The 25264-nt window shown below is 39.5% G+C and overlaps 1 protein-coding gene across 1 annotated transcript; it reads right to left on the bottom strand.

Annotated features, from left to right (window-relative positions):
• Positions 1-745: 745 nt before the first annotated feature.
• LOC111334790 (cell adhesion molecule Dscam2) lies at positions 746-25117 on the bottom strand. The gene is given in 17 exon segments (XM_022940606.2): positions 746-1707; positions 1709-1738; positions 2134-2316; positions 2819-2879; positions 3379-3436; positions 4392-4523; positions 4784-4840; positions 5713-5781; positions 5962-6276; positions 6411-6725; positions 7408-7692; positions 8551-8835; positions 9512-9787; positions 10169-10429; positions 10750-11139; positions 11885-11972; positions 24980-25117. Coding segments are annotated over 16 exon segments (2826 nt in total). The 5' UTR covers positions 11955-11972; positions 24980-25117; the 3' UTR covers positions 746-1668.
• Between the last annotated feature and the right edge of the window lie 147 nt (positions 25118-25264).

Genomic DNA, 25264 nt, shown 5'->3' with positions numbered 1-25264 from the left:
GTAAATCCTTCAAAGACTTGTCGCCGGGACTAGTCGCACGGACTAGTCGTAGGGACTAGTCCCCTCGTGTGTGCCGACCTTTAAAGGCACCGAGATATGAACATTTTTACAATTCTCTAACATGGATAGTCATATTACTCGTGATTACCGCTGGAAATTCGTAAATTTGTGGGCAACAGCTGAAATCTGCGCAAAGATTTTATGATTGGGTTTCACTGTTGTTTTTGATTTGGGGATGGAAGAACTTTTTTATTACGTAGACGGAAACCGACCCTAACAAAATAGAATACTCTCGGGAGCTTTGGTTATTTTATTTTCACTTCACTCTAATATATAGATTTAGCCAAGCCTAAAAGCGGAGCTCTCAAGTTCGTAATATTAATGATAACATAAAAGATGTGCATTTGCCAAGACTTGCCTGAGTCACCCCTCCCTTCGTTTTGATAGTCTCCCCTACCCTACCCGTGCAATCTGAGGGCACGTACGTAGGTGCGTTCAGTCAGTCACGTGACAACCAAACGAAAAGAGGTTGACCATATTCCATGTAGCCCTGCTACAAACGTGTTTTACTTATTCCTACCCTGAAAAAATGAATTAAGAAACTTTACCTCTTCCCCGGAAAGGTACGTATAAAATCTTAGATAAGGACTTGTGCCAAGTGATAGATCAAGCGGTTGTTAATGATGACGTCATCTATGCAAAACCAAATGCGTGTACATTTGTAGAACTAAGCTTATCATTTAACTGTGGATAGACATGTTTATTGCGCATTTTGTTTAAAAAGTGTAGTACAAGATAACGTCGCTGACATAAAATTAAAGTAGTGAAGAGCGCGAGTTCGATTTGTAATCATTTACATGAACAAAACTACACGCGTCTGATTGGCTGAAAGCGAGTGCATTTGTTTATGTAAAGCGAGCGCAACGATAACACACGAGTGCAAATTACAGCGCGCGGGTTGTCAAAATTTCGTCTGTCTTGACTTTCTGCATGTGATGCGTTTTTTCGCGTATCTTTTCACGCCAAAATTGCTCGACACGAAGTTCAATCGCCATTAATTTTATTTTGCCATTTCAAAGTCCTACAATTTAATATTCTAAATACATGATTTTTCTCAGTATCAGTATTTTACTTTATCAATTTATTTTGTCATTCTTTTCCCTACAATTTTACTAGTTTTACTTTGAAAAAACCTCAAAAGCGGATTTTTTTTATTCTCTTGTTTACCACTCTGATCGGCTATGAAATAGAGGCAATTTACAGCAAGAAACAGTGCAATTCCTGAGTGAATCACACAGTTCAGAACTAATCAGATTGCACTTGATCTCTGGCGATTTCAAAATTGAGGGAATATGATTGTGTATGATGGCAAAACTGTTCAAGTTCAAGTACTAACAAGTCGTCTAATTTTGCAATTTCAACGCTATTTACCACTAATTCGTTTTCTTTACGTCAAAAAACAAACGAAATAAGCTTCTCTATTATATTGAGCAGACTGTATGGTGTAACTGAGGTTGGTTATAAAACGATTGGTTTTCACTTGAAGTAAAATGTATCGTCTAGATGATGTCGACAAGTTAACGATAAAGTAATACTGGAACTTCATCCAGAGCACGTTTCATAGCTGCGTAACATCATCATCCGAAGAGCCTGGATTGTAGTTTACATTCACTCAAGTGGCATTTGGAAGTTCTCGTAAGGTTTCAGTTCCATCATCTTTCATCAGATCGATCCAGTCCTGAAAGATAAAAAGAAAACAAATTCTTCGCTTTAGAGGGCACTGATTCATCCTGCCCCATAGTTTGAAGTCCAAGATCTCTTGCGTGTCAATGCAAATTGTCTTTGTCAAAGCTTTCTTCAGTTGAAAATTAAATAAATATATATGTATTGCATGAGTGATCGCAGCCTCTTCCAAAACACAGTTTTAAATCTCAATTAGTCGCGCTGTATAAGTGTATAAGTGCAATGTGGTTTTTTTTAGTATTTTTCTTTTGTTTCTATACCGTATTGTATTTTTAATTGTACTGGTTTGTAATAAAAAAAAAAAAAGTCACGCTGTTAAAATGTGTCTTTTTTTTTTTTTTGTTGATTGATGTTTTAGTCAATCTAACTTGATTCTATACCGCATCTGACCTGTTTTGAACCAGGACTGAGAGGTTCGTCATTTATCTGATCATATGTCATAACGCTTCCTGGGACGTAATGGTGGTCTTTCACAGGCTCCTCAATGTCTATGATCTTTTCTTCCTCCATGCAGCGACCATCATTGTCATGAACTTCTAAAACTTCCGTTAAAGTCTCATAGTGCTTTGAAATCTGGAAGGAAATAAGTTATTACTATCGTTTACCTTCAAGTCAGCCAAATAAAGGGCAGCTTTAAAAGTTCACAATAACGCATTACCTTGAATCATCGGGTTAAATACAACCTCGTTCCCACGGCCTTTTCCCCCACCCCAAAATAAGGGAAAAGGCCCTGGGAACGAGTTTGAGTTAAATAAACACCACAATAAAGCGTGGCTAGATCTAATCATTGCTACGGTAACATGATTTCACAATTTCTAAGATCACGTTTATAACGAGTGCATCAAACTTAAACGATTAAACCACCGCTCGCGGATCGTCACGAGAGCATACTTTTCAATACAAACTCAGTTGAGCAACTACTGTAATTTTTGGTCCATAACATTGCTGATTAAGCACATATGTTTTGTTTACGAGTTAAAAACTAATTCCTCCTCATTCAAAGACACTAATTAAGTCATAGTCAACTAGTCGTAAGGTGAAACTCTTAATTAAGAAGAGCACTAGAAATATTTACCCTTCTTTCCTTCAGTTTTTCCATTTTAGTCAGCGAGAAAGCATTGCCTTCCTCACGATCTCTATAGAAATAAACAGAGAGAGAAAGATCCAAATGGTAAATATAGCAAAAGCTGATGATTTGAAGACGAAGAACGGGAATCGAAAGTATACGTGGCTGGAAGGGGGGGGGGGGGGAGGGAAGGGGTGAGAACGTGGAAGAGACAAGAAAACCGAAAAGGTGATGCACTTACTTACAAGAATGCACGGTGTGTGCGAGGTTTTGCCAAAGAATCGACATACTGAAGGGACGTCGATTACACACACAAAAGAATTTATGCTTCCCTCTCAAAATATTGGAAGTAATTCGAGGGGAAACATACCATTGCTTAGATTATGTTTCGTGTGAGAAAGCTTCAGTAATGTTGGCTTGAGTGAAATCGTAATTGAAACGTAATTTGTGCTCGGCCAAGCAAGTTTGTTATAAATTGGGAAGAGGACAGAACGTTGTCGAGAAGGCTTTTGAGTAAAATGGCCTAATTCAAACCAATAGAGCCTGGTTGCCGTGGTTGGTATGCTCACCTGTCAAAATCTGCTACTTTTCTACGCCCAGGCCCTCCCTGACCACGGCAGCGAGTCACTAACAGAGAGTAGATTATTCATATTACTATTCACGGATTTAGTTGTTCCTAGCTAATGAAGTAACTAAAGATCAGCCTAGCCTTTTCAAGTGTAACTGATGACGTAAATTTGTCCTGCAGACTATGTTTGCTATCCGCGTTAATTACCAAAATTTCCTGAAGTACTCATTTAGTTATCACTACTTACCATACATGAAGCGTCGATTTATTCAAACTAAAAGAGATTTCCACTGGTTTATCGTTATATACGGGGTCTATTTAGGTCCTTCCTCTGACATAGAAACTTACCTTGAGATTTTTGTTATACTTCACCTATTGGTTGTTTATTGCGTAGAACAATTTTCAACTGAGCGTAGAAAACAATCCTGGATCGCTTGCCTCTCTGAGCTCAGTGATGGTCGACCGGTAAGATGTAAAACTAAAACCAATCTCGCACCAGTAACTAATGTTTTCTTGCATTCCAGGCAGTTTAGCTGTTTTTAGTTTGAGCTCCTATGGCCTCATTGTGATATTTCCATTTCTTTTGATTGGCGCCATGTGATTACTTTGGTTTCATTTCACGACAACCATTCAAAATGCGCTAAATAACAATTATTCACCGTAGTGGAGGTAAATATCAACCACTTTCACCGAAACTGGGGTAAGTAACCGTTTTAGTGTATGCCGCACAGAAACTAATCTCCCTCGTAGCCGTTTTTTTTAGATGTCACGCAACGCTCCCTCAAAAGAACTGGGGGAACGTTGCGTGACATCCAAAAAAAACGGCTGCGAGGGAGACTACACAGAAACCAGACAAATTTATTTGTTTTTGCCAACATAACAAAAATGGTTAGAAATCAAATTATTGAGCGCGATTTAGTCTCTTCGGCTGCTTGTAGGCGAAGAGTGCTTGGTGTTCACTTCCGAATCAACCAATTAGCGCGCGCGAAAATCAAATAAAAGCGATCTACTTACTCTTTCTAGTTGCTTTCCATGACAGGAATATAGTTATAGGCACTGCAAGTACTAGCAAGATAATCCACAGCGGAAGTAGGTAAGCAAAACTCTCCTTTCTGCTCTCGCTCTTTGCGCTAGATCCTTTTAATTCTTATTGAGAAAAGGAAAAAACTGCCTTAGTGGCCAGACAATCGATCAAAGAGGGTCTTTACAGGGGTCCAAGTCGAAATCATAGCGTAAGATTCGTCTGAAATGCAAACCATAGATGCTGGAATCGCTCAGTAGTAACAGAGAATGTGCATGCACTCATTTACCGCCCGTGCGTAGTTACAAAAAACGATAAAACATACACCTAAATATATGTTAAACTCATTTAGACCTTTTAGATATTAAAGGGGCACGATACATACCTTGCGTGATAAAAGGCAACTCTGTCAAAGTTGTTGCTACAGTGCTGCTTGACAATCCTACAAGATAGTTACAGATTGCTATATCTTAGAACAGGCACTGCCAGCTCTGATAAATGAATTAGGACAGATCACTTGATGATGAAAAAGATAAAAGAGGAAAACATTTGAGGTTACTTTGCTGTTTTTTTGCCAACTGGCTGTACTGCATTTCCATCGCTACTATAACATTTCGTTCATTTAAGCTGACGACTTAAACTCAACATTTCCAGAGGAGACTAGGATGGGAAGAGTGGCTGGTTCGTGGATATATGATTATCGTTTCATCAACTAAGAAAAAAATTGCTATTGATTAATTAACGAGGTCTGCACTCGACTTAATGGACGCGGTAGTATATGAGCTTAACATACAAGGTAATTATGGTTTCATCAATTGAGTTAATTATGAAAATTGGTTACCGTAAAGAGTTTCAAGGCTGGCGTTTCGAGCGTTAGCCGTTCGTCAGAGTGAAAGACGAAGGGCTAACGCTCGAAACGTCAGCTTTGAAACTCTTTACGGTGGCCAGTTTTCATTATCAACTCAGTTGATGAAACCATAACTACCTTGGTATTCTCCTCCACCGACGCAGCAGCGACCACAGTTTCTTTAAAAACTTACTCCCTTTATTCTCTTAGCCTAATATACGGTTTTCTATATCAGTAAGTGACAAGAAATATTGCTTCACCTTGTGCATGAAAAGCAAGTGCATGCATCACAAGGCTCCCCCTCCCCCTCCTCCCTTCGCTCTAAAAACTATCCAGGTTTCGCGAAGGGTGGCCATTTTCTCTCCTAAGTGAAGAAAGTGACTTGGTACTCTGTCTTCTTTGCCACGTTTTTGTTATACAAGACTTCATGATTTGAAAGGCAAGATGGGCAATATTTGAGTCCTTACCTTCGGTAGGGAAGTACGTAGAGTCCGGTAAAGTAACGACAGCTTTGGGTTCTGTCGTCGTGCTTCTTTCTGAAAAAATAATATCAGATTACATGAGCATGGTTCTTGAACTTAAGATGGTTTCTTGACTAGGGCAGCTTGCTTTGTTTGGAGATGTCACGCAGGTCTTTGATAGGTGGCATCGACTTAAGACACCTTAGTGAGTTATCAATAACGTCACTGTTGCCTTTATCAACACACATCAGTTACCTTGAGGTTCTTTCCCGATGCTAAATTGTCTCTCCACCAATGACAACCCTAAACTCTCGCCATACTTGTTCCAAGCTGATATAACTACCGAGTAATTTCGGTCCCAGTGAAGATCTAAAGCATAACTTATTTCTGTAGTATTCCAGGAATTGAAATATTCCTTGTACAGTGAGCCATCTGCCGCAGCCGTTAGTACCCAGAGATACACGGTATAAATTTTTATTGGGCTTTCACCGTCGTATGGTGTCCTCCAGCGCAGTGAACAGTGTTTTCCAGCAACACTGATGTTTGATATAGAAGGCGCGTCGGGTGGCCCTAGCACATCGAGAATAAATAGAGAGAAAGCCATTCATAATATCCTATGAACATAGCAAAGTTCGTGCTCTATATCCTTAAGAAGTTCTGAGTATAATGGAAATTACATAACGTAATCAACACACATCAGTTACCTTGAGGTTCTTTCCCGATGCTAAATTGTCTCTCCACCACTGACAACCCTAAACTCTCGCCATACTTGTTCCAAGCTGATATAACTACCGAGTAGTTTCGGTCCCAGTGAAGATCTAAAGTAGAACTTATTTCTGTAGTATTCCAGGAACTGAAATATTCCTTGTACGGTGAGCCATCCGCCGCAGCCGTTAGTACCCAGAGATACACGGTATAAATTTTTATTGGGCTTTCACCGTCGTATGGTGTCCTCCAGTGCAGTGAACAGTGTTTTCCAGCAACACTGATGTTTGATATAGAAGGCGCGTCGGGTGGCCCTAGCACATCGAGAATAAATAGAGAGAAAGCCATTCATAATATCCTATGAACATAGCAAAGTTCGTGCTCTATCCTTAAGAAGTTCTGAGTATAATGGAAATTACATAACGTAGCTTGCGTTTCCTGAGTCGAAAGATGAAAGGATCGTCGAATGCCATCCACTCTAGATGAAAACTAAATTCGTGATCCTCTGGGATCAACAATTTAAGGTATAACTTTGTGGGTCTTTTTCGTGAACTTTGAGTCAAAACCGTTTTTGGTTGGTTTTAGTCAACTGGAAACGAACTGGGTTCCACATGATTATCAACATATCATGAAACAACGGTGCCCGTTTACTTTGAAACGAACACCACTATATGATCAGTCTAGTTTACAATCACATTTAGTTGCTATCAGATTCAGGAAGAGCGCTCTCGGACGGTAACTGTCCACCTTGTTGTCTTCCCCCAACTTTTCAAAGTGGAACATTTTAGCAATGACTTTTCAAGGAGTCAGTATATTTCACTGAAGTAAAAATGTATGAATAAAGCAACTGATCCAGTTGAACACGCGATCGACTTTAACTGAGAGACTGTCCTTGATTTTTATCGTTTATTGCCTTTGCTAACGGGCTATGCCAGCCTACCTTTTTTTCTCAAAAGACTACTTTTCATTTTACTTTCCTATGATAATTCATTGTACCTGGTAAAAGAGTCACGACGCTGATATTAGCAAACGGTCCGTAGCCAGCTTCATTTCTTGCCTTTATTAATACAATGTAAGTCCTGTTCCTCCTTAAATTTTCAATGAGAAGTGATGCACTTCTTATTCCAGTATATTGATTTTCTTGCCTGTGTGTGATACCATCTATAACCTTTATTGTGTAATCCAGTATTTCAATTTTGCTGTCTTCAATTGATGAGTGCCAAGTTATGTTCAACGCAAGAACCCCGGACTTTGCCTTTATATCGGGTGGGTCTGGTGGGTCTGCAAAGGAAACATCGCTACGTTGGGAACCGTTTTCAGATAAGAGTTACGATTGTTCAACAACTGAAGCTGATCGATCTAACACTACTGACTTGTTTAGCTGACTTTTCAGTTTACAGAGTGGCGTAATGGACGCGACACAGCTGGGAACCAAGAGGCTGTTCTAACTGCCTGAATGTTTACACTGTGTGCTTTGGACAGAGACTGTCTCACCGTCTGACCGACCGACCAACCGAAAGGCAGACTCAGCAGTCGACCGACCGATCGCTCGCCACGACCGACTGAGCGATAACTCAACTGACCGAATAGCTGAAGAACGTTTTGTTGTGTAGTATCGCTGAGTAATTTTACTCGTTGTTTGTATTTTGACTCGCCCCACGGGCTCGTCAAAATGCGGCACAACTCGTAAAAATACTCAGCGATACTGCACAACAAAACGTTTCATTAGATATATGAATAATCACCTGTTTGACCAGCTTAACCTACGGCATTATAACAATTCTCCAGCTTTCTTCTGTCTGTCTGACCATGACTGACTGACTGACCAAAGTATTGATTACCTCTAACGGAACAACTAACTGACTGACTGACTGACTGAATAACTGGTCTGCCGGTTGTCTGGCTTACGGGTTGACTGTCTGATTGACCCACTGGCTGGTCATCTGATTGGGTGACTGACTAACTGTCCGCCTGACTAATGACTGACAGTATGACCCACTTACAACTACTGGCTGGTTGACTGACTGGCAAGCTGGCCGGCTGTCTAGCTGATTGACTAACTGACTGACTAACTGTCTATCTAGACTGCTGTCGCAGGCAATCACACGCTGTTTGATTAGCGAAATTTGTATTTCTTACCTGCTGCAAGCGTTCTAACAGTGCCATTTGAGGACTCTCCATAACCGACAATATTTCTTGCTTGTAATAAAACGATATAAGATCTGTTTTGTTTCAGATTTTGAAAGTTGAAGAATGTTTGTTTGATTCCATCATGCTGCTGTATCATACGGGAGTTACTCTTCAGTAACGTAATTTTGTAATCAAATATACCGCCATCACTGTCGTCACGTGGTGCTTTCCATGACACATTGACAGACAGCACGTCTGAGGTAAATTTGTTTACAACAGGCGGCCCCGGCAAGTCTTAAACGAAAAAATAATATTAAGGTTATGGCAGATATTGATAAGCAGTCATGTATTCTAGGTGAGAGAGAACAGTTCTCAAATGGCTGCTAAAGGCAATCAAGGATTGTCTCCGGTTTAGCTTCACCGCGCTATTGGTTGGAGTTGAAAACCCCAGGCCGCCTTTTCAGCCAGTCAGACCAGAAGCCACGTTTGGGGCAAGTAATGCGCACTTAATTTAGTTTCTTATTGACTCTTCCATAGCAAACTTTCTTTGTGCGGTAATATTATTTTGATTTTGCTTTTTTGACACTCATTCGAAAAGCGCTCTTTAGGAACATGGAAGTCCAACAAAACTGACAAGGAACAGTCTCAGCTCTATTTCTATCAGTTAAGGCTTTATCCGGCACAGATGCCAAGCCATTGAAAACGAGAGCCTGTAAGTTTTGGGACTGCCAATGATATCCTTCAGAAAGTTTAAACGATTTGCTCTCCTAGTTTTGTTGTAGCAGTATTGATAATACGGAGGAACATGTCATGAAACGACGAAACATTATTGGAAGCTTATAGGAGGTGGTTTGGGTAAATTTCTAGACGTAGTGTAAATTTGCAAGTAATATTAGCAAAATTTATTTCGGAGAGTTTCAGCAATGACGGAAAAAAACAATTAAGAGTGCATAATAGTGTTTTCACTTACATAGCCGCTCCACTGTAATATTGTATACCATTGTTCCTTTATTGTTTCCAGCTTTACACGAGTACGAACCAAAGTCGCCCATAGCCTTTGGAATTAACGTCAGTGTACTCATTCCATGCGTGAAGTTAATCCCGGCTATGATTGGTCGACCATGTTTTAACCAGGTAAAATTTGCAGAAGGATTAGCATTCACTGCACACTTTAAGGTTGTGGTGTGGTTAATCCAGGATTTTATGAGAGGATCTGTAGTTGCTGTCTTGTTGACATAAGGTTTATCTAAAATGCGAATTCGTTTCAGAAACGAGAAATTGCACAACACTTGGACGAAGGGGGGAGGGGTGATAAGAGTAGGCAGATTTGTTGATGGAGATACCCCATCTCAGCTTCTTATTAGAGTCTAGAGTCTCCACGGTGGAGTGCGTGCCGGTATATTTCTCGGGAAAATGTAATTCTCTTTGAGTTAAATTTTCCCCTTTTTACCCTATTATGTCAGGTAGTTTCTTATTTTTTAAAGTTAGCTAAAGCGCAAAGAATATGACATGGGTGCTTTCCACCACTTTCCTGTTTCTATGATTCACGGGTACTGCATGAATCCATTTCTGTGAAGGATGTGAACAGGCTGTTACGAAAGTGGAATCTACTTCAAAGAGGACTTACATCGTATAACCCTCACTTGAACACTGTAACTGACGAAGCCAGCTCGGTTCGCTGCTGTACAGACATAAGTTCCGGCATCTCGCAATTCTATTTTTGGAATTTGAAGCGTCGACGTGAAGGTGCCGTTCTGTGGCGTTTTACCATCCTTTATCCACAAGACACTTGGGGTTGGGTCACCTATTGCGTCACAATGAAGAGTGACGTTGACTCCTTCTTCAACATCAATAGTCTCATTGGATCGACGGATAATGGTCGGTGGAACTAATACAAATGTAAGTGGCATAGAAATAAATACGTAATATGTTACTTCAACTCCGCTCCGCACTGCTCCACTCACGAGAAACGACTATGAAACACTTAGTTGCAATGAAGGAAGTAAGATTCTAAAGAAACTGTGGTTCTGCGTCGGTGGGGGACATTACTAGTATAAACAAGATATTTTGGTTTTATCAACTGAGTTTATCAAGTAAATCGGCCTTTCGTAAAGAGTTTCTAAAACTGTCGTTTCAAGCGTTAGCTCTTCGTCAGAATGGATGATAAAACCAAATTATCTGGACGAAATGTTGAATACTCATACTCACTGACAACGGCCAGTTTTATGGGACCACTCCTGTAATCTTGCCCAAGCACAACCGCTGTACAACCGTAAGTGCGAGTTTCATCTAATTTAGTGACATTCTTTAAGATGAACTGCATCTGACAACCATTTTGACTGATATTTCCGGTCCAGTTCAATCTAGATTGGAATGAATCACTAAGGGCTGGATTTACGGCTGTTATCCCGCTTCTTGGAATGGTGATGTACTTATTCTCAATCTGGTCGGCATCCGTTTTCCCCCAAACGATTTTTTCGAAATTTCTCCAGTCCTGCGTGGTTCCAAAACTGAATTCCCATGAAAATATGGCATTGGAGCTCAAACTTGCAAAGACAGTTCCAGGAGGCTCCTTTGTAAATTTTGTTCCAGGAGCTTCTAAAAGAGAGAATTGTCTTATTAATTTCTGGCACGGACAAAACAGAAGGCGCAAGAAAATAAACTGCGAACGTTTTAAGCCATGAACATCAGTATTTTCTTTTCTCTCAAATGACTTTGCCTACAGAGACCTCATTGAAATTTAAGAGAGGAGTGCAAAAAGGCGCGCAGAAAACGATGAGGATGGGGAATGGGGAAAGGTATAAAGCCGCTCTTCTTTTTTTCTTACCCTCCCCTCCCCTCCTTCAAAACCCTATTCCTCATAAGAAGATTTTTATGGATTCTTCCGGCTTTTCTGAGAAGTCTCCATTAAAAGAGAGGAGGAGCTATCCAAAGTAGGGGGGAGGGGTGGAGTAGTTGGCTATATTTATGGCGGCGAAGACTCATAAAACCTTTTTTGGTTCTGAGTAGTTCCAGTGCACTATCATGAACAGTAATGCCCCACACGTGTACATCTTGTTAACTACGTCGAACGCAGCTGCTGGCTGCAGGTTAGAATCTCTCGAGCTCCGCAATGTTCGATAATATCGGTGCTTTTTAAGGCATATAAACGAATTCTTGATGAAATTGCTAGTGTCTGCCTGAAATCGAGAAACAAGTCCCTCAACACTTGAGGAATTTTTTTGTTTGTTCATGCTGATTGGACTGAATGAAATCTTTAAAAAGAAAATTTTAATCGTCAAGTTAAAGAGAAAGCTAGGTAAATTACATCAAACATTTTGTTCAAGTCAAAAAACTTACGTACGGCTGACAGTGAGTCTGGAACACAGCAAACAGAAGAATGCTATTACTTGGACCACTGCAGGAGACGACATCACGTTCGGAATTCAAATCTGCGAAGAAGAAAAACAGATAGTGTAAGAATTTATCTTGACCGTTTCCGAAGCAAAACATTCTTTGAAGTCCTTCCAGTTCAAAGCATTAAAAAGTCAGCCCTTCATACTATGGGTGACGAATGAAGATTTAAAGATATATATCTAAGAAAAATATTGTAGTAAACGAGGACGGACAACTTCGAGCTAAGAAAGACATATACTCAAATAAAAAGTCTAAGAATGCTATTACTTGGGCCACTGTCCGTCCTCGTGTACTACAATATTTTTCCTATTATTTATCTAGGTTTGGACTGTGAATCCTTTTGGATCCTTCTGGCGCGGCGTCACTGCTGGCTCGAGGCCTTTTAACTTGTTATATATATAAGCGAAATAGGCAACGTAGGATCCATGACAGTGCTCGACAATGAAGGAGCGATTACAGTAGCAAATGGACTACTCAAGTGACGCACATATGGATTTTAATACTGCCTGTTTCGTAGACCAACAAAAGTTAATCCACTCATCAGTTAAACTCCATACACACTGAGGCATCGTGACGGTTAACTCTAACTCAGCAACGTGATCACATGACATTGTTTAAAAAATTCAAATCTTGAAAACCGTGCGCGCGCCGATAATAGCGTTAAGAATACCTGAGAATATATTTTCGCCGATGTCTACAATTGGATATTATTTCACTTCGCTTGTTTAAAGAGGCTTCATGTGGATAAGACAAGATAAAAAATTTCTCAGTGAGGCATAAATTGCAACGTTTTGTGGCACTGGAATATGCTCTAGCCCTAGCAATAATGTTCCATGAAATCGAATAGTCTTCCCTCTTCTCCTTTAGTTTCCACAGGTACTTGCTCAGCTCTGTGTCATTTCGCCGTCTCTCGTGGTTGAACGACATTTGGTGGTTGCGCCATCTAGTCTTAAAATCTGTCGCTGTGAGGCCAACGTACGTTTCAGTTTCTTCCCTGGTAGCGACTGTGGCTTGGTAGACGACCTCGCTTTGCAAACATTCCCCTCCTAAAGGGCATTCGTTTTCGTTCCTGCAGTTGCACAATCTTTGGGGGCGGCTATCTTCGGACATTTTTGCGTTCCTGATTGTGGCTTTGTTATGCCCGTCTATGATCTGTTTCATATTTGGTGTGCATGAGTAGCTCAGTTTAATGGTGTTTCTATTGAAAATTTTCTTCAGTTTGTGGGTGACTGGAAAGCACTTGTCAATAAGGTTAATGAACGCTCTGCCAATGTTGGTCTGTACGTTTCTGTTAAATGGTGGGTTAAACCAAATTATGTTTCTTCGCCTTTTGGTTTGGTATTGCGGTCGGTGCGGTTCCGGTTCAGTGAAGTGCAGCTTGTATGTGTAGCCACTCTTGTGTAACGCGTCTTGGTAGGGAGGTGCGGCTTTGTTAAACATGTCTTCGTCAGAAGAGATTTCAGAAAGTCTTTTATTAACTGCTTCGGGGATGTTTCGTAGTATGCAAGGTGGGTGGTTAGACTTGCTGTTACGTATAGATGGGTAGTTGCTGGTTTGGAATAGGGTCCGAATCTGCCGGTTATCAGGTCAAGCGTTACATCGAGAAAGTTGATGATTTTCTTGTTTGCCTCGATGGTAATTCTAAGGTTGTTTTGGGCAAATATCGTGCAAATCTGTTTCTTAATTCTCTCCACTTTTTGGGGTGTTTGGTTTATAACTGCAAGACCGTCGTCACGGTAAAGTCCGATGTTAATTTCTGGTATAGTCGCAAGCTGTGATAGGAGGTAGTGCTTTCCAGTCACCCACAAACTGAGGAAAATTTTCAATAGAAACACCATTAAACCGAGCTACTCATGCACACCAAATATGAAACAGATCATAGACGGGCATAACAAAGCCACAATCAGGAACGCAAAAATGTCCGAAGATAGCCGCCCCCAAAGATTGTGCAACTGCAGGAACGAAAACGAATGCCCTTTAGGAGGGGAATGTTTGCAAAGCGAGGTCGTCTACCAAGCCACAGTCGCTACCAGGGAAGAAACTGAAACGTACGTTGGCCTCACAGCGACAGATTTTAAGACTAGATGGCGCAACCACCAAATGTCGTTCAACCACGAGAGACGGCGAAATGACACAGAGCTGAGCAAGTACCTGTGGAAACTAAAGGAGAAGAGGGAAGACTATTCGATTTCATGGAACATTATTGCTAGGGCTAGAGCATATTCCAGTGCCACAAAACGTTGCAATTTATGCCTCACTGAGAAATTTTTTATCTTGTCTTATCCACATGAAGCCTCTTTAAACAAGCGAAGTGAAATAATATCCAATTGTAGACATCGGCGAAAATATATTCTCAGGTATTCTTAACGCTATTATCGGCGCGCGCACGGTTTTCAAGATTTGAATTTTTTAAACAATGTCATGTGATCACGTTGCTGAGTTAGAGTTAACCGTCACGATGCCTCAGTGTGTATGGAGTTTAACTGATGAGTGGATCAACTTTTGTTGGTCTACGAAACAGGCAGTATTAAAATCCATATGTGCGTAACTTGAGTAGTCCATTTGCTACTATAGAAGACTTTATATATATATATATATATATATATATATATATATAAAGTGTGACTTGATTTTCGTAGAACAGTGCTCAATACATAGAAGTAGAGCGAAGTATATATTGTGGGAGGAAAAAGACAAGTAAACTACAAGTTCATCCCTACAAGCCTGTTTCGTGGTCGCCCACTCATCAGGGGATTTAATGAGAATAAACTTTACCATTGCTTATATACAATATAATTTGCATAAATTAGACTACTTAGATCATGCAAATTATATTGTATATAAGCAATGGTAAAGTTTATTCTCATTAAATCCCCTGATGAGTGGGCGACCACGAAACAGGCTTGTAGAGATGAACTCGTAGTTTACTTGTCTTTTTCCTCCCACAATATATATATATATATATGTAAATTCATTTCTATTATTCAATTCCGACACCGCTATGATATCTATCAGTCCAAGAAAAAAAAAAAAAATTCCTCCTTTTTAGACTGTCAAACCTATACAACGATTGCCATCGCAAATTTCGATTGAGTTCAAGTCAGGACACATGTCACTTAACATGGCCAAGGGAACTGTAAACAAGACTCACGGCAGAGTCGAAAGCGTAGAATTTCATTGTCTGTGGTGCAGCGTCAAGAATTTTTCGAAGTATTTGTAGGTTTTATAATGAGTAATTTTCAAATTTAATTAGAGCTCGGTTGTTAATCCAAACCTGCAAGAGTTTCTGTAGAATTTATCATAGTTCAGACAATACTTAAAAATTACGTCCATAAAAGTCGAATACGAAAGACCTCAAGACTGCGAGATTGGAAATCCAGTTTGTGATTTTTAGATTACGAACCACGAAGTAGTTTACCGTCTTTTGCAACAATCTTAAATTTTGAAACTTTGTTTACCGGGGTCAGTTCTGATTGAATCAATATGCGCATGACATTTCCCTTCTATGAAGAACCAATGACCGACTGATGGCGTTATAATCTGCAGCTGACCCTCGCTCAGTCTCCGAATCCTCTTACGTGTTTACAAAAACGTTCCACGGTGTTGTGCAAATAGGAATGTTCTTCTTTGCTAACATGTACAGTCACGCAGATATTTGAAAGATTAGCTTATGCGTACTTAAGATGAGATGCTCCTCCCTAAAAATACTTCGTTCGTTTGTCACGTAAAACAGAGTGAAATTGTAGCTTTTGGGCAGAGTCCAAGGTATAAGTGCAATCACGAAAGAGTGTCTTCTCTCGAGAACAGCAAAGTTTAGTATCCAGTGTTCTAAGCTCACAGTATGAGCCTCGAGTGCTCCCTGAATTTAACTGAAACCGGACCAGCTGAATATTAAAACGATGAATCATCGATAACATCTGATACCAGATCATTTGTTTTCAGCGATGTCCTCATACATTGATCGATGGGACTCGCCAAGCTAGAAATGATGTTCTCTTTCAATATGATAATTCTGAATTGATTATGCACACAGGACTCCTAGAACAATGAGTATCTTATCTAACATAACTTACAGGATAGGAAAAGGAACTGAGATGCAAACTTAAAACAATTGCGAACACTAATTAATTTTGGGTACTATGCGGTCTACTGTGGTAGTCTAAATTACCTCTGAAAGATCTTCTTGGATCAGATTCTGCAAGCGTGACTTTCCACTTATTCTTCAAGAGCACTTGAAGCCGAGACAATGTTTCGAACAAAGCTGTTGCTGCAAGAGGAAACTAAACTTGAGAATTTTTGACCACAAAGACTTTACGTATCATAGTGTTAACCGGATCACTTCTAAAACGAGTCGGTGCGTTTGCACAAGACACTTGAAATAACTACGTCACTCCGCCGTTTTGATTGAAAACACAGGACATTAAAAAAAATTTTGAACGGGGTTAAAATAGAGTTTATAACTACAAGCAGAGTGCGAATTCCTGTGTATACCAATGCTACAAATTATTCGATGTTTCAATAAATGTTTTAATGTATCGTACCCCACGTTAGGTGCTCCCTTAAGTTTTAAAGATTCATCTCTCTTAGGCGCTTGGCTAAAATTATACTGTCTCGCTTCACTATTAATTGATTTTAAATTTGCATTCCAGCACGCAATACTTGAACATGCTCGTAACACTTACTAAGAGAAAACCTCTCTTCTGAAAGTATTTTGGAAACAAGAGCAGCATGGCGCCACTGCCAAAGCGATGTGTTAATAGGAATTGACTGAGTTTCAACCCGTGCACCTTAGTTTTGGTCTTGGAAACGAAACTATTGTCACGTTAAGAGTGCAAACACAATTTCAGTGTAGGAGGCAAATAGGCGGTGGATACTAAACCTTTTAATCGGAGAATCCGTCCAGAGAATTCGCAAGTCTAGTCATTTTGTTAATGAGCTCGTGATAGAAGTTGCATGGATGGCAAAGTCTGATAAGAACCAAGCGGGTTGTTTGTCAATATTTTTCTTTCGTTTGCTTTTTCTTTTTTTTAGAAAACTGTGAAAATCAGCGCCTCGCAGCAATCGTGCAAGCTCAAGTGCTTGATTATTTTGGTCAAACAAACTTAAATTCCAAATGCGCTGCGTCAGTGAAGAGGGAACATATTGGATCAGTTCTTCTTCAAATGCACAAAATGTCTTCAACAGGAGAGCAACATAACTTGTGAGAAATCTTGAAAAATAGCAAACATGCTTACGGTATGTTCTAATTCACATTTTCCAACACAGAAAATGTAGAGATCATGTAACCAAGTATGTAACCAAATGTATGTTTATATAATGTGACGACTGCACTCAGTTTGAACCGGGTAACCTTTCAACTTTTATTTTATGTTTCATCAGGCATAGTGTTCCTCGGATAATCCTCAATTCAAAAAAAAATTTTTCTGTGCATCATTGAAAACTCGCATTTAAAATTTGTTCAATAGAAGGAATACTGACATCCGAGACAGTCAAAGGTCATGAACCGCACGTTTGACTAAAACTATAAGTTTTTTCGAGATACGTTTGCCAAAGGTCTCGTTCACAGTTCTTCGTTGACCACAACCTTCATTGTTAAGAAAATAATGATCACACGCAATGGGGGCCAGATATGAAAGCTTAATTTAACGTGTCTCGTAATTAACGATCCCCTATGTAGCAAAGTCCTGGCATAACGAACAACAAGTAGAGCGTTGCAAACTCAGAGGTAGAGAAAAAAAGGCATAGAATTAACCTCCAGACAGCGATGCTATGACACAACGAGCCTCTTCATACAATTTGAAAAGCCGGAGTATGAAAAACCTCGAACAGCGAAGCTTCACTGCAAAGATATTTGTAAACGACCCCAAACAAACACATACATTGGGAAAGTGCCTTGAACTCACTTTGTAACTGAACGAAAAAATTTTGCGGGCTTGTCTCACGCACTTCGTTCGATATCAATATCAAGCCAAGTTTCACTGTAAATAACTTTGTCCAGCGACTCTTTGCTCATTAATGGGCTTGTTACTTTAATTTCATTTTACCGGAAATTTTGCATGAATTCGATTCCTTTTTGTTTTATAGGCAGCGTCAAACTAAATACTGTATACTACAGTCGCCAGAAGTTAATCTGCGACCATGCATTGTGAGTTGTACACGGCAAGAGGTTACAAATAGCATATTCCACAACTATCAAAAGTTTTCTTAGGACCCATCATGGTTCAAAGCAAAACTCTCGAACCGCAGAGTTTATACTTAGCACGAATGCTAAACTCTTCTATCGACTCGTAATCAATTGCAATCGTTATCATCAGTACCGTTGCCGACCACCCTCGCACGTCACGAAGGCTTCCTTCGCATTTAGGATGTCCACTTAATGCAAAACGTTTTCCTTTTTTTTTTCGACATTGTATGACATTCATTGGCGTGGGCTTCTCGTTCAAATAAGTCAAATTTGTGATCTGTAGATAATTCTTTTTAGTTTGGCCAGTGTAATCCTCTGATTTCAGAGGTAACTGGCGTAGCGCCATAGTTGTTGCCGGAGTGACAAATAGTTGGGACGCAGAGTCCAGAAACCCGCTAAAACAGCCTGGAAACCGGGCGGAAAATAACAATTCTGATCAAATAAAAGACTTAACCTGAATGAGAATTTAAAGTTAGGATAGGAGAAAGATCGCAACATACCTCTTCAAAATACCTAACAGGATACTTCCTTTTACTGCACGTGTAACAGATACTGAGGTGGAAAGATGATCTTTATACAGATGATCTTTATATTGTTTTAAAGTCACTCGGCAGACAACTTTTGAGGACTTTGAACTTCTTATTGTGTAATAAGGATTGATGACTTACAGAGGAAGAAAGCAAAAGGTTTTTGAAAAGTGAAAAAAGGAAAAACTGTGTGATTTTTTAGCTTGCCCGAGTGGAGTTCTCAAATGAAGGGATGAATAACAGCAATTTAGAGTAGCTATTACTCTCAACTCTGCTTAAAGGGAAAATAGCAGTCAACTTGAATTTTGACCCCGATGAAAAGTTAACGTCGGATTATTTTTATCAACACTGAGTAAACGGCAAGAGATAATGCAAATTTTCTCTTACACATTTTTATTGACGACTAAAGAAAGGAAATGAAAACACTCGTAAGAAAACCACTTAACTCCTCCATCCCTTCCCCAAAAAAAACATCATATGCAATTCAAGATTCAAAATAAACAAAAATGATGCACTTACGACTTAAACTTGTTCAGCTGACAACTTTAAACTTTCTGATACGTTTCTATTGACTAAAGTTCGCAGAAGAAATCTTTTCCCATTTAGTTTGAAAAACTTGAAATAAGTCAGTTTTGACCACACCAAGAAAATAAGCTCGGTCACTGATTTCCAACTTCAGCAGAGCAATTCTTGTCGCTTCGAAATTTTTTAAATTTCTTTCTTTAATTCAGGGAAGTGAAAACTAAATGGAGCAAATCAGTTGGCTAAAACGCACACATCCAATTTGAGGGAGCCTTTTTTGCACATATAACAATGTTTACCTTGTATTTCACTTTGACCGTTTTATAAAACGCTTGCGGAGGAGAAATAAACCGGCTAACTTAAAATCATAAAGCCACTGTATTTTAAATCGCTCATGTTACCGATACTCCTAAAATTCCTTAAATCGATCCGATGAAGATATTGTCAACTGCCTTCCATCTCAGCACCGTTTTAAACATCAAGCAGCAAAGTAATTTCCTTCGTATTTTAAAAACAACGAAGTTTTCAGCGTTATTTAATTGCCCGGCTAGTAGCAGAGCAGAGAAGGGACCCGTTACGCAATGCCATGTATCGTGCATTAGGAAATCTTCAGGTTCCGAACATCATACAACGTTCAAAACAGAAGGATCGGTCTCTGCGTACCATTCGTCAGTTAATAGAAATGCTTGTCAATTCGATTCGGCTTTTGCTATAATCATTCCACTTTCAGATCAAGAAAAGAGTGCGTCAACACTTAGTATTCTTTACAAGGGTCCTACGACGTATCGCTACAGATCTTGACTCGTGACTTGACTTAATGTGTACTTATCGGATAAATTCTGAGACAACTGACTCGCTTTAAGAAAAGGCTTAACAATTCCACCTTTTTTTTTCCCGTTTTTTCTTATTAACTCATAATTAACCTCGATTTGGATCGTCCACATCATGCGAAAGTATTTTCGTTTGTTTTCAAAGCATTTTCAACTAACAAACTGATAATTGAAAACTATTAAATCATTTAAAAAAAGAAGTGCATCTATTCCAAACCCAAGAAATATTCCCGACATAATTGTTTTATCTTGTATAATATTGTATCGTCCGAAATTTTTGGAAGTATGTTCAGACCTCACATGGTTGCTTGCTTCGCCTCAAATGAACATTTCCCCTCCAAACACTTGAGTTAATCTTGTCCTCAGTCAACTTGGTTCACGCAATCAAAGCAAAGCTAAAAACTTAGCGATCAGGCATTTACTGCATATAGCAAACACAGATCACGTGAAATGAAGACAGTTGCCACGTGGGCGACGCAGGTACAGCACTTGGATCCATTAAAGCTGCGACAATAGCTGTCAGAGCACAGGCGGCCCAAGCTCTCTTTGTGAACCACACAAGGAACACAATTTGCATAACGATTTATAAGGATTTGTATGGGATTTTCTACAAGATATCCATAGAGATAGTTAAAAGTGAAAATATTAAATAGAAATGACTTACCTTATTCCATACGTGTGTTGCTTGCTCCTGGTGTCGTTAATTTACCGATTTCACTTGATTTAAGTGGTTCTTTTTAATCCTGGTTTTCTCTTCTTAAAGAGAAGACCGTTGAAATTGGCTTGGTAACCTCGTCATGTTGGCAAACCAAGACTCGCGGGGGTACTAAACCTGAGGGCACCCCAGGTTTTACAAGAAGTTTTGTTGACAAGTTGAGGTCTAGTACCCCCGCGAGTCTTGGTTTGCCGACATGACGAGGTTACCAAGCCGATTGCAACGGTCGTTGTGTCATGTTTAAAAAGGACTCGGATGTCTACAAACGTTTTAACGTTTCACTGAGGACACGAACAACCGCCTGGCTTCGATCGCAGGGCTGAGATTATGTGGCTAGAGAATCGAAATGAAAGTTCAACCTTTGCCCTTGAATTCTGCGGTGGATTTGTGTCCGTGGGTACATTTTAGCTCGGGATTTTTTACTTCGTTAGGGAGGCTGTCTGGACAGAAGTGTTCGGCCTTGTCTTCTCTTTAAGAAGAGAAAACCAGGATTTAAAAAAACCGATTAAATCAAGTGAAATCGGTAAAATAACGACACCAGGAGCAAGCAACACACGTATGGAATAAGGTAAGTCATTTTTATTTAATATTTTCACTTTTAACTATCTTTATGGCTATCTTGTAGAAAATGCCATACAAATCCTTATAAATCGATATGCAAATTGTGTTCCTTGTGTGGTTCTCAAAGAGAGCTTGGGCCGCCTGTGGTCACAGATATGTCTCGTGAACAGCAAATGTTTTAAGACAAGAGAAGTGCATGTTGACGCAAAATTTTCATGTAAGAATGAAAAGAAAAAAATCGCTGGTTTATAAAATTTACAAAATTCAAGAATTTCAGAACGTAATGAGAAAAGCCCTAGCTTATCGGAAAAATTGACGATAATAAGCTTCTTGAAGACTCACACATACAGGAATAAAAACTTGCGGATTGAAAACAATCAATGAAATAGGAAAGGAACTTACATTTCTGCAAGCCAGTCTTTCCGGTGTAAGTCAACGATTCAGTGCGGCATGTTCAGTTTGAAAGTGAATAGTCCACGTCCATTATATTTGAGCCGCAACACACGAAGTTGAGGCTTATTGTGCGCAGCGCAAGAAGTCGAGGCTTACTTATTGCGCGCAAATGAAGTCGGCAGAAGGAGTCGCGCTGTTGGAAATCCCAGTACAGCAACACTAGTCACTCGCGTAATTTTTTTTCCTATCTTTATTCTAGTCGCCACACGCTTCGTATCGCGTCGATCTTAGCCTATTCTTTTTACAAAACCACAATATCGTAAAGACCACCCTTGATTTCGCGTTGCGATGTTACAAGGCTGACGTCACTTTTCCGACACGCGCCTAACATAACAACTTCCAAGTCGACTAGATTAAAAAAGAAATTAAAAAAAGAACAAATCACCAAACAACTTTCTTCTCATTTCTTTTCGGTTTTCGGCTCCACACACGTCAGCTTTCTCTACGGGATTTGGCACGTGGGGCTGTAAGATAAATACCTCTTACCTACCTCGTTTTCCCAGCACGCACAGTAAGTTAGGGAACGACTTTGTTTCGAAGCAAGTAATATGAATTAACTGAGTAACTCAAGCAGCAAGTAACATACCAGTAGAAATCAAAATTGACCCGTTATCGGCCTCTGCGGAAGAACTTTCGTTTCATTTTTAGAAAAGAACAAATCACTAAACAACTACCTTCTCATTCATTTTCTTTTCGGGTTTAGCCTGAACCCGGATCACGTCAAGCAGTCCGGCTCCATATACACGTCAGCTTTCACTATGGGATTTGGCGCGCGTGCCGTCTGATAACTTTCACTTACCAAACTCGTTTTCGCGATCTCTACAGTAACTTGTGGACCGAGTTCGTTTCGAAAGGACTTGATCGAGTTTGTTTCGAAGCAAGTAATATGAGATAACTGAGTAACTCAAGCAGCAAATAACATACCAGTAAAAATCAAACTTGACCCGTAATCGGCCTCTGCAGAAAAAATTTTCTTTTTATTTTTACTATAATGCTTCCGAGCGAGTTTGTAAACATCAGAAAATGGAGTGAAACAAGTACATACAAAAAACAGCTACGTGGACCGACAGTTTTGCCAAGACGTGATCAATGATGTGATCCCCAGCTGCGTTGAGCCATGCCTGTTCGTTCCCGTACTGCAGTTAACCAAGGTCACATTTGATGTTGTTTTTTCTTTGTTGAAATATTTAGCCTCGATTTATCATATTCTTCGTTTGGAAATCATGTTAGTCTTCTGATCTTTTAACTGAATCAGTGTTTTCAATCTTTTCTGTGTACTTGCTGCAATTGGAGCCAGTATAAATATATATTAAAGAAGCAATATTTTTAAATGGAGGTTTGCCTCACGTTTAAGGAAAATTGTGCATATCGCTCAAAGGAAACGACTCGAAAAATGACTGACTGGCTCCATTGACACGTAACTGAATCCTCTATTGAACACTCCAGAATCTTTGGTTGTTCTGAATGTACAAAATAAAACATGCATTCTTCACAGCCTGCTACGCGTGTTCGTAACCTTAATTAGTCAAGCAACCCAACGATATTGAAGCCTGCACCTTCATGGTCCCCATATTTTGGGGTGTCTGGTAAATAGATAAAAATAAGCCACCACCTCAGGTTAAGCTCATGAAATACAAAAAAAATAAGGCTTCGCCTTAAAAATTGTTAAATTACTGGCCAGACGGTCGACAAAATTTTCACGAAAATTGAGCGAGATCACCGCACGCTCATTGAAAGGAAAAGTTGGTTACGTTTATTTCAGTGGAAAGGTCTTCTCGTTGGCTTCAGTTTTCGAAAAACAAATGGTCGCTTGGACAACAACAGCTCGCTGCATGGACTAAGTCAAGAACATTGATGGGCAATTTCTACTCTGACGAACTGATCACGTAATTGACTAAATCCGTGACTGACAAAACAGTTTTTACAGTGTAAGGACAAAATCAAAACTAAGATAAACATGGAAGAGCCAACTGAGGCATGAATAGTTAACTTCGAGAGGAACACAACAGATTGCATGCAGGTAAGCTGAGTAATATCTACCCCAGCTTTATTATTATCATCATTATTGTCATTATTATTACTTTCATTATTATTATTATTATTTTCAATTTTCATCATTATTACTATTTTATCATTTTTGCATGAAAGGGTGCATTCACCGCTCGGAAAGGACATCCTCTTTGTTCCGTGACTGTAAATTTACTGCATAAAAACAGTCATTGGAAATACTGTGATGTATTATCTCAGAACTACTTCTACTATGCTACTTGCTGTAACTGTACAAATGTTCATATTTCCGAAGAAAAGGTTTTTCTTTCTCCATGTTACATCGATAGAATCTTTACCAAGAAGACACTTTGATTGATACGCTGTGCCTTATCTCTGATCATTTTTCAGTTCTAATTTCCGGTATTTATCGCTTCAAGAAGATTTTCTGATCACTCCAAATAAAAAGCACTGTTTTCCTTTCGATCATGGTTATTATTTGCTCAAGATATTTTTTAAAAGATTTTTTTCCCTTTTTTGTGGTGATCGGAGTTGCGACGGAGCGCTCGAACGGAATGTAGATAAACGATAATAAAAAAATGGTCGTTTGAGTGAAAAATAAAAGATTTCACTTACCTATCATTAAATTTAGATTTTCGTAATTTTATTTTAATGACAGACAAATCAATTTACATGAATGATCTATTACAACGTTTTGTTGGACAACTTGGTTTTCCGGTTCTAAGTGACCCGACAAAAAAAATCGTTGTTTATCGATAGGGTTCTGTAAAGTCTTGAAGTACAGCAGACATGATAAAGAGATAGGGTCACAACGGGCAAATAAAAAATCTTTGCAATATGAAGGATCTTTGATCGCAGAATTTTCTAGATTTGATATATCAAGGCTTAACGAAAAGGGTGTCAGAGTCCCGAGGGTGAAGCCATGGGCCACTTTGGAGGAATTCGATTGCTATCACAACTGTGACGTTAGAGGAAATCAATCGCAGCATTGTTCAGATCAAATTTACTCACAAATCATCCAAAGGAATCCTGACTTCTTTTTCCAACTGGAAACTAGGAGACGCGCGTTATCTCACAAGTTACCGAATCATACTTCTCCAAAAACGAGAAAACTGAAACAAACTACTTATTTCAAGTCAAAATTTCCTGTTTCCTCCAAGATTCTCTGTTATCTCATCAACTGTAGTTGCGATCCTGAGAAAAAAATCAGATTTTATTTCCCAAAATATCATATTTTGCTTACCTTCAACTAAGACGAAAACGCTTGAAGTATTTTTCGGTCAGTTTTTAAACCGTTCTGCTATCTCCAACCTCAAATGGCCGAGGAAAAGAACATTACGTGTTGTTGTCGCGTGTATGTTTTCGTTGTGGGAGGCGCTGGAGGATGGGCTGGAGGTTTGTATGACGCCAATGAGAACTCGTTTGACAGGTTTCTCAGCATTACATTTTGAAGAAGATACATCCCTATCGCAGATTGGTGGAATTAAGTGTTTACAATCAGTTGTCAAGCTGGGACATCAATCATTTT

The sequence above is a fragment of the Stylophora pistillata genome, chromosome 3 (genome assembly GCF_964205215.1).
Source record: "Stylophora pistillata chromosome 3, jaStyPist1.2, whole genome shotgun sequence".
NCBI lineage: Eukaryota > Metazoa > Cnidaria > Anthozoa > Scleractinia > Pocilloporidae > Stylophora > Stylophora pistillata.
The sequence above is the reverse complement of the archived record's forward strand: the minus strand, read 5'-3'. Positions and strand labels throughout refer to the sequence as shown.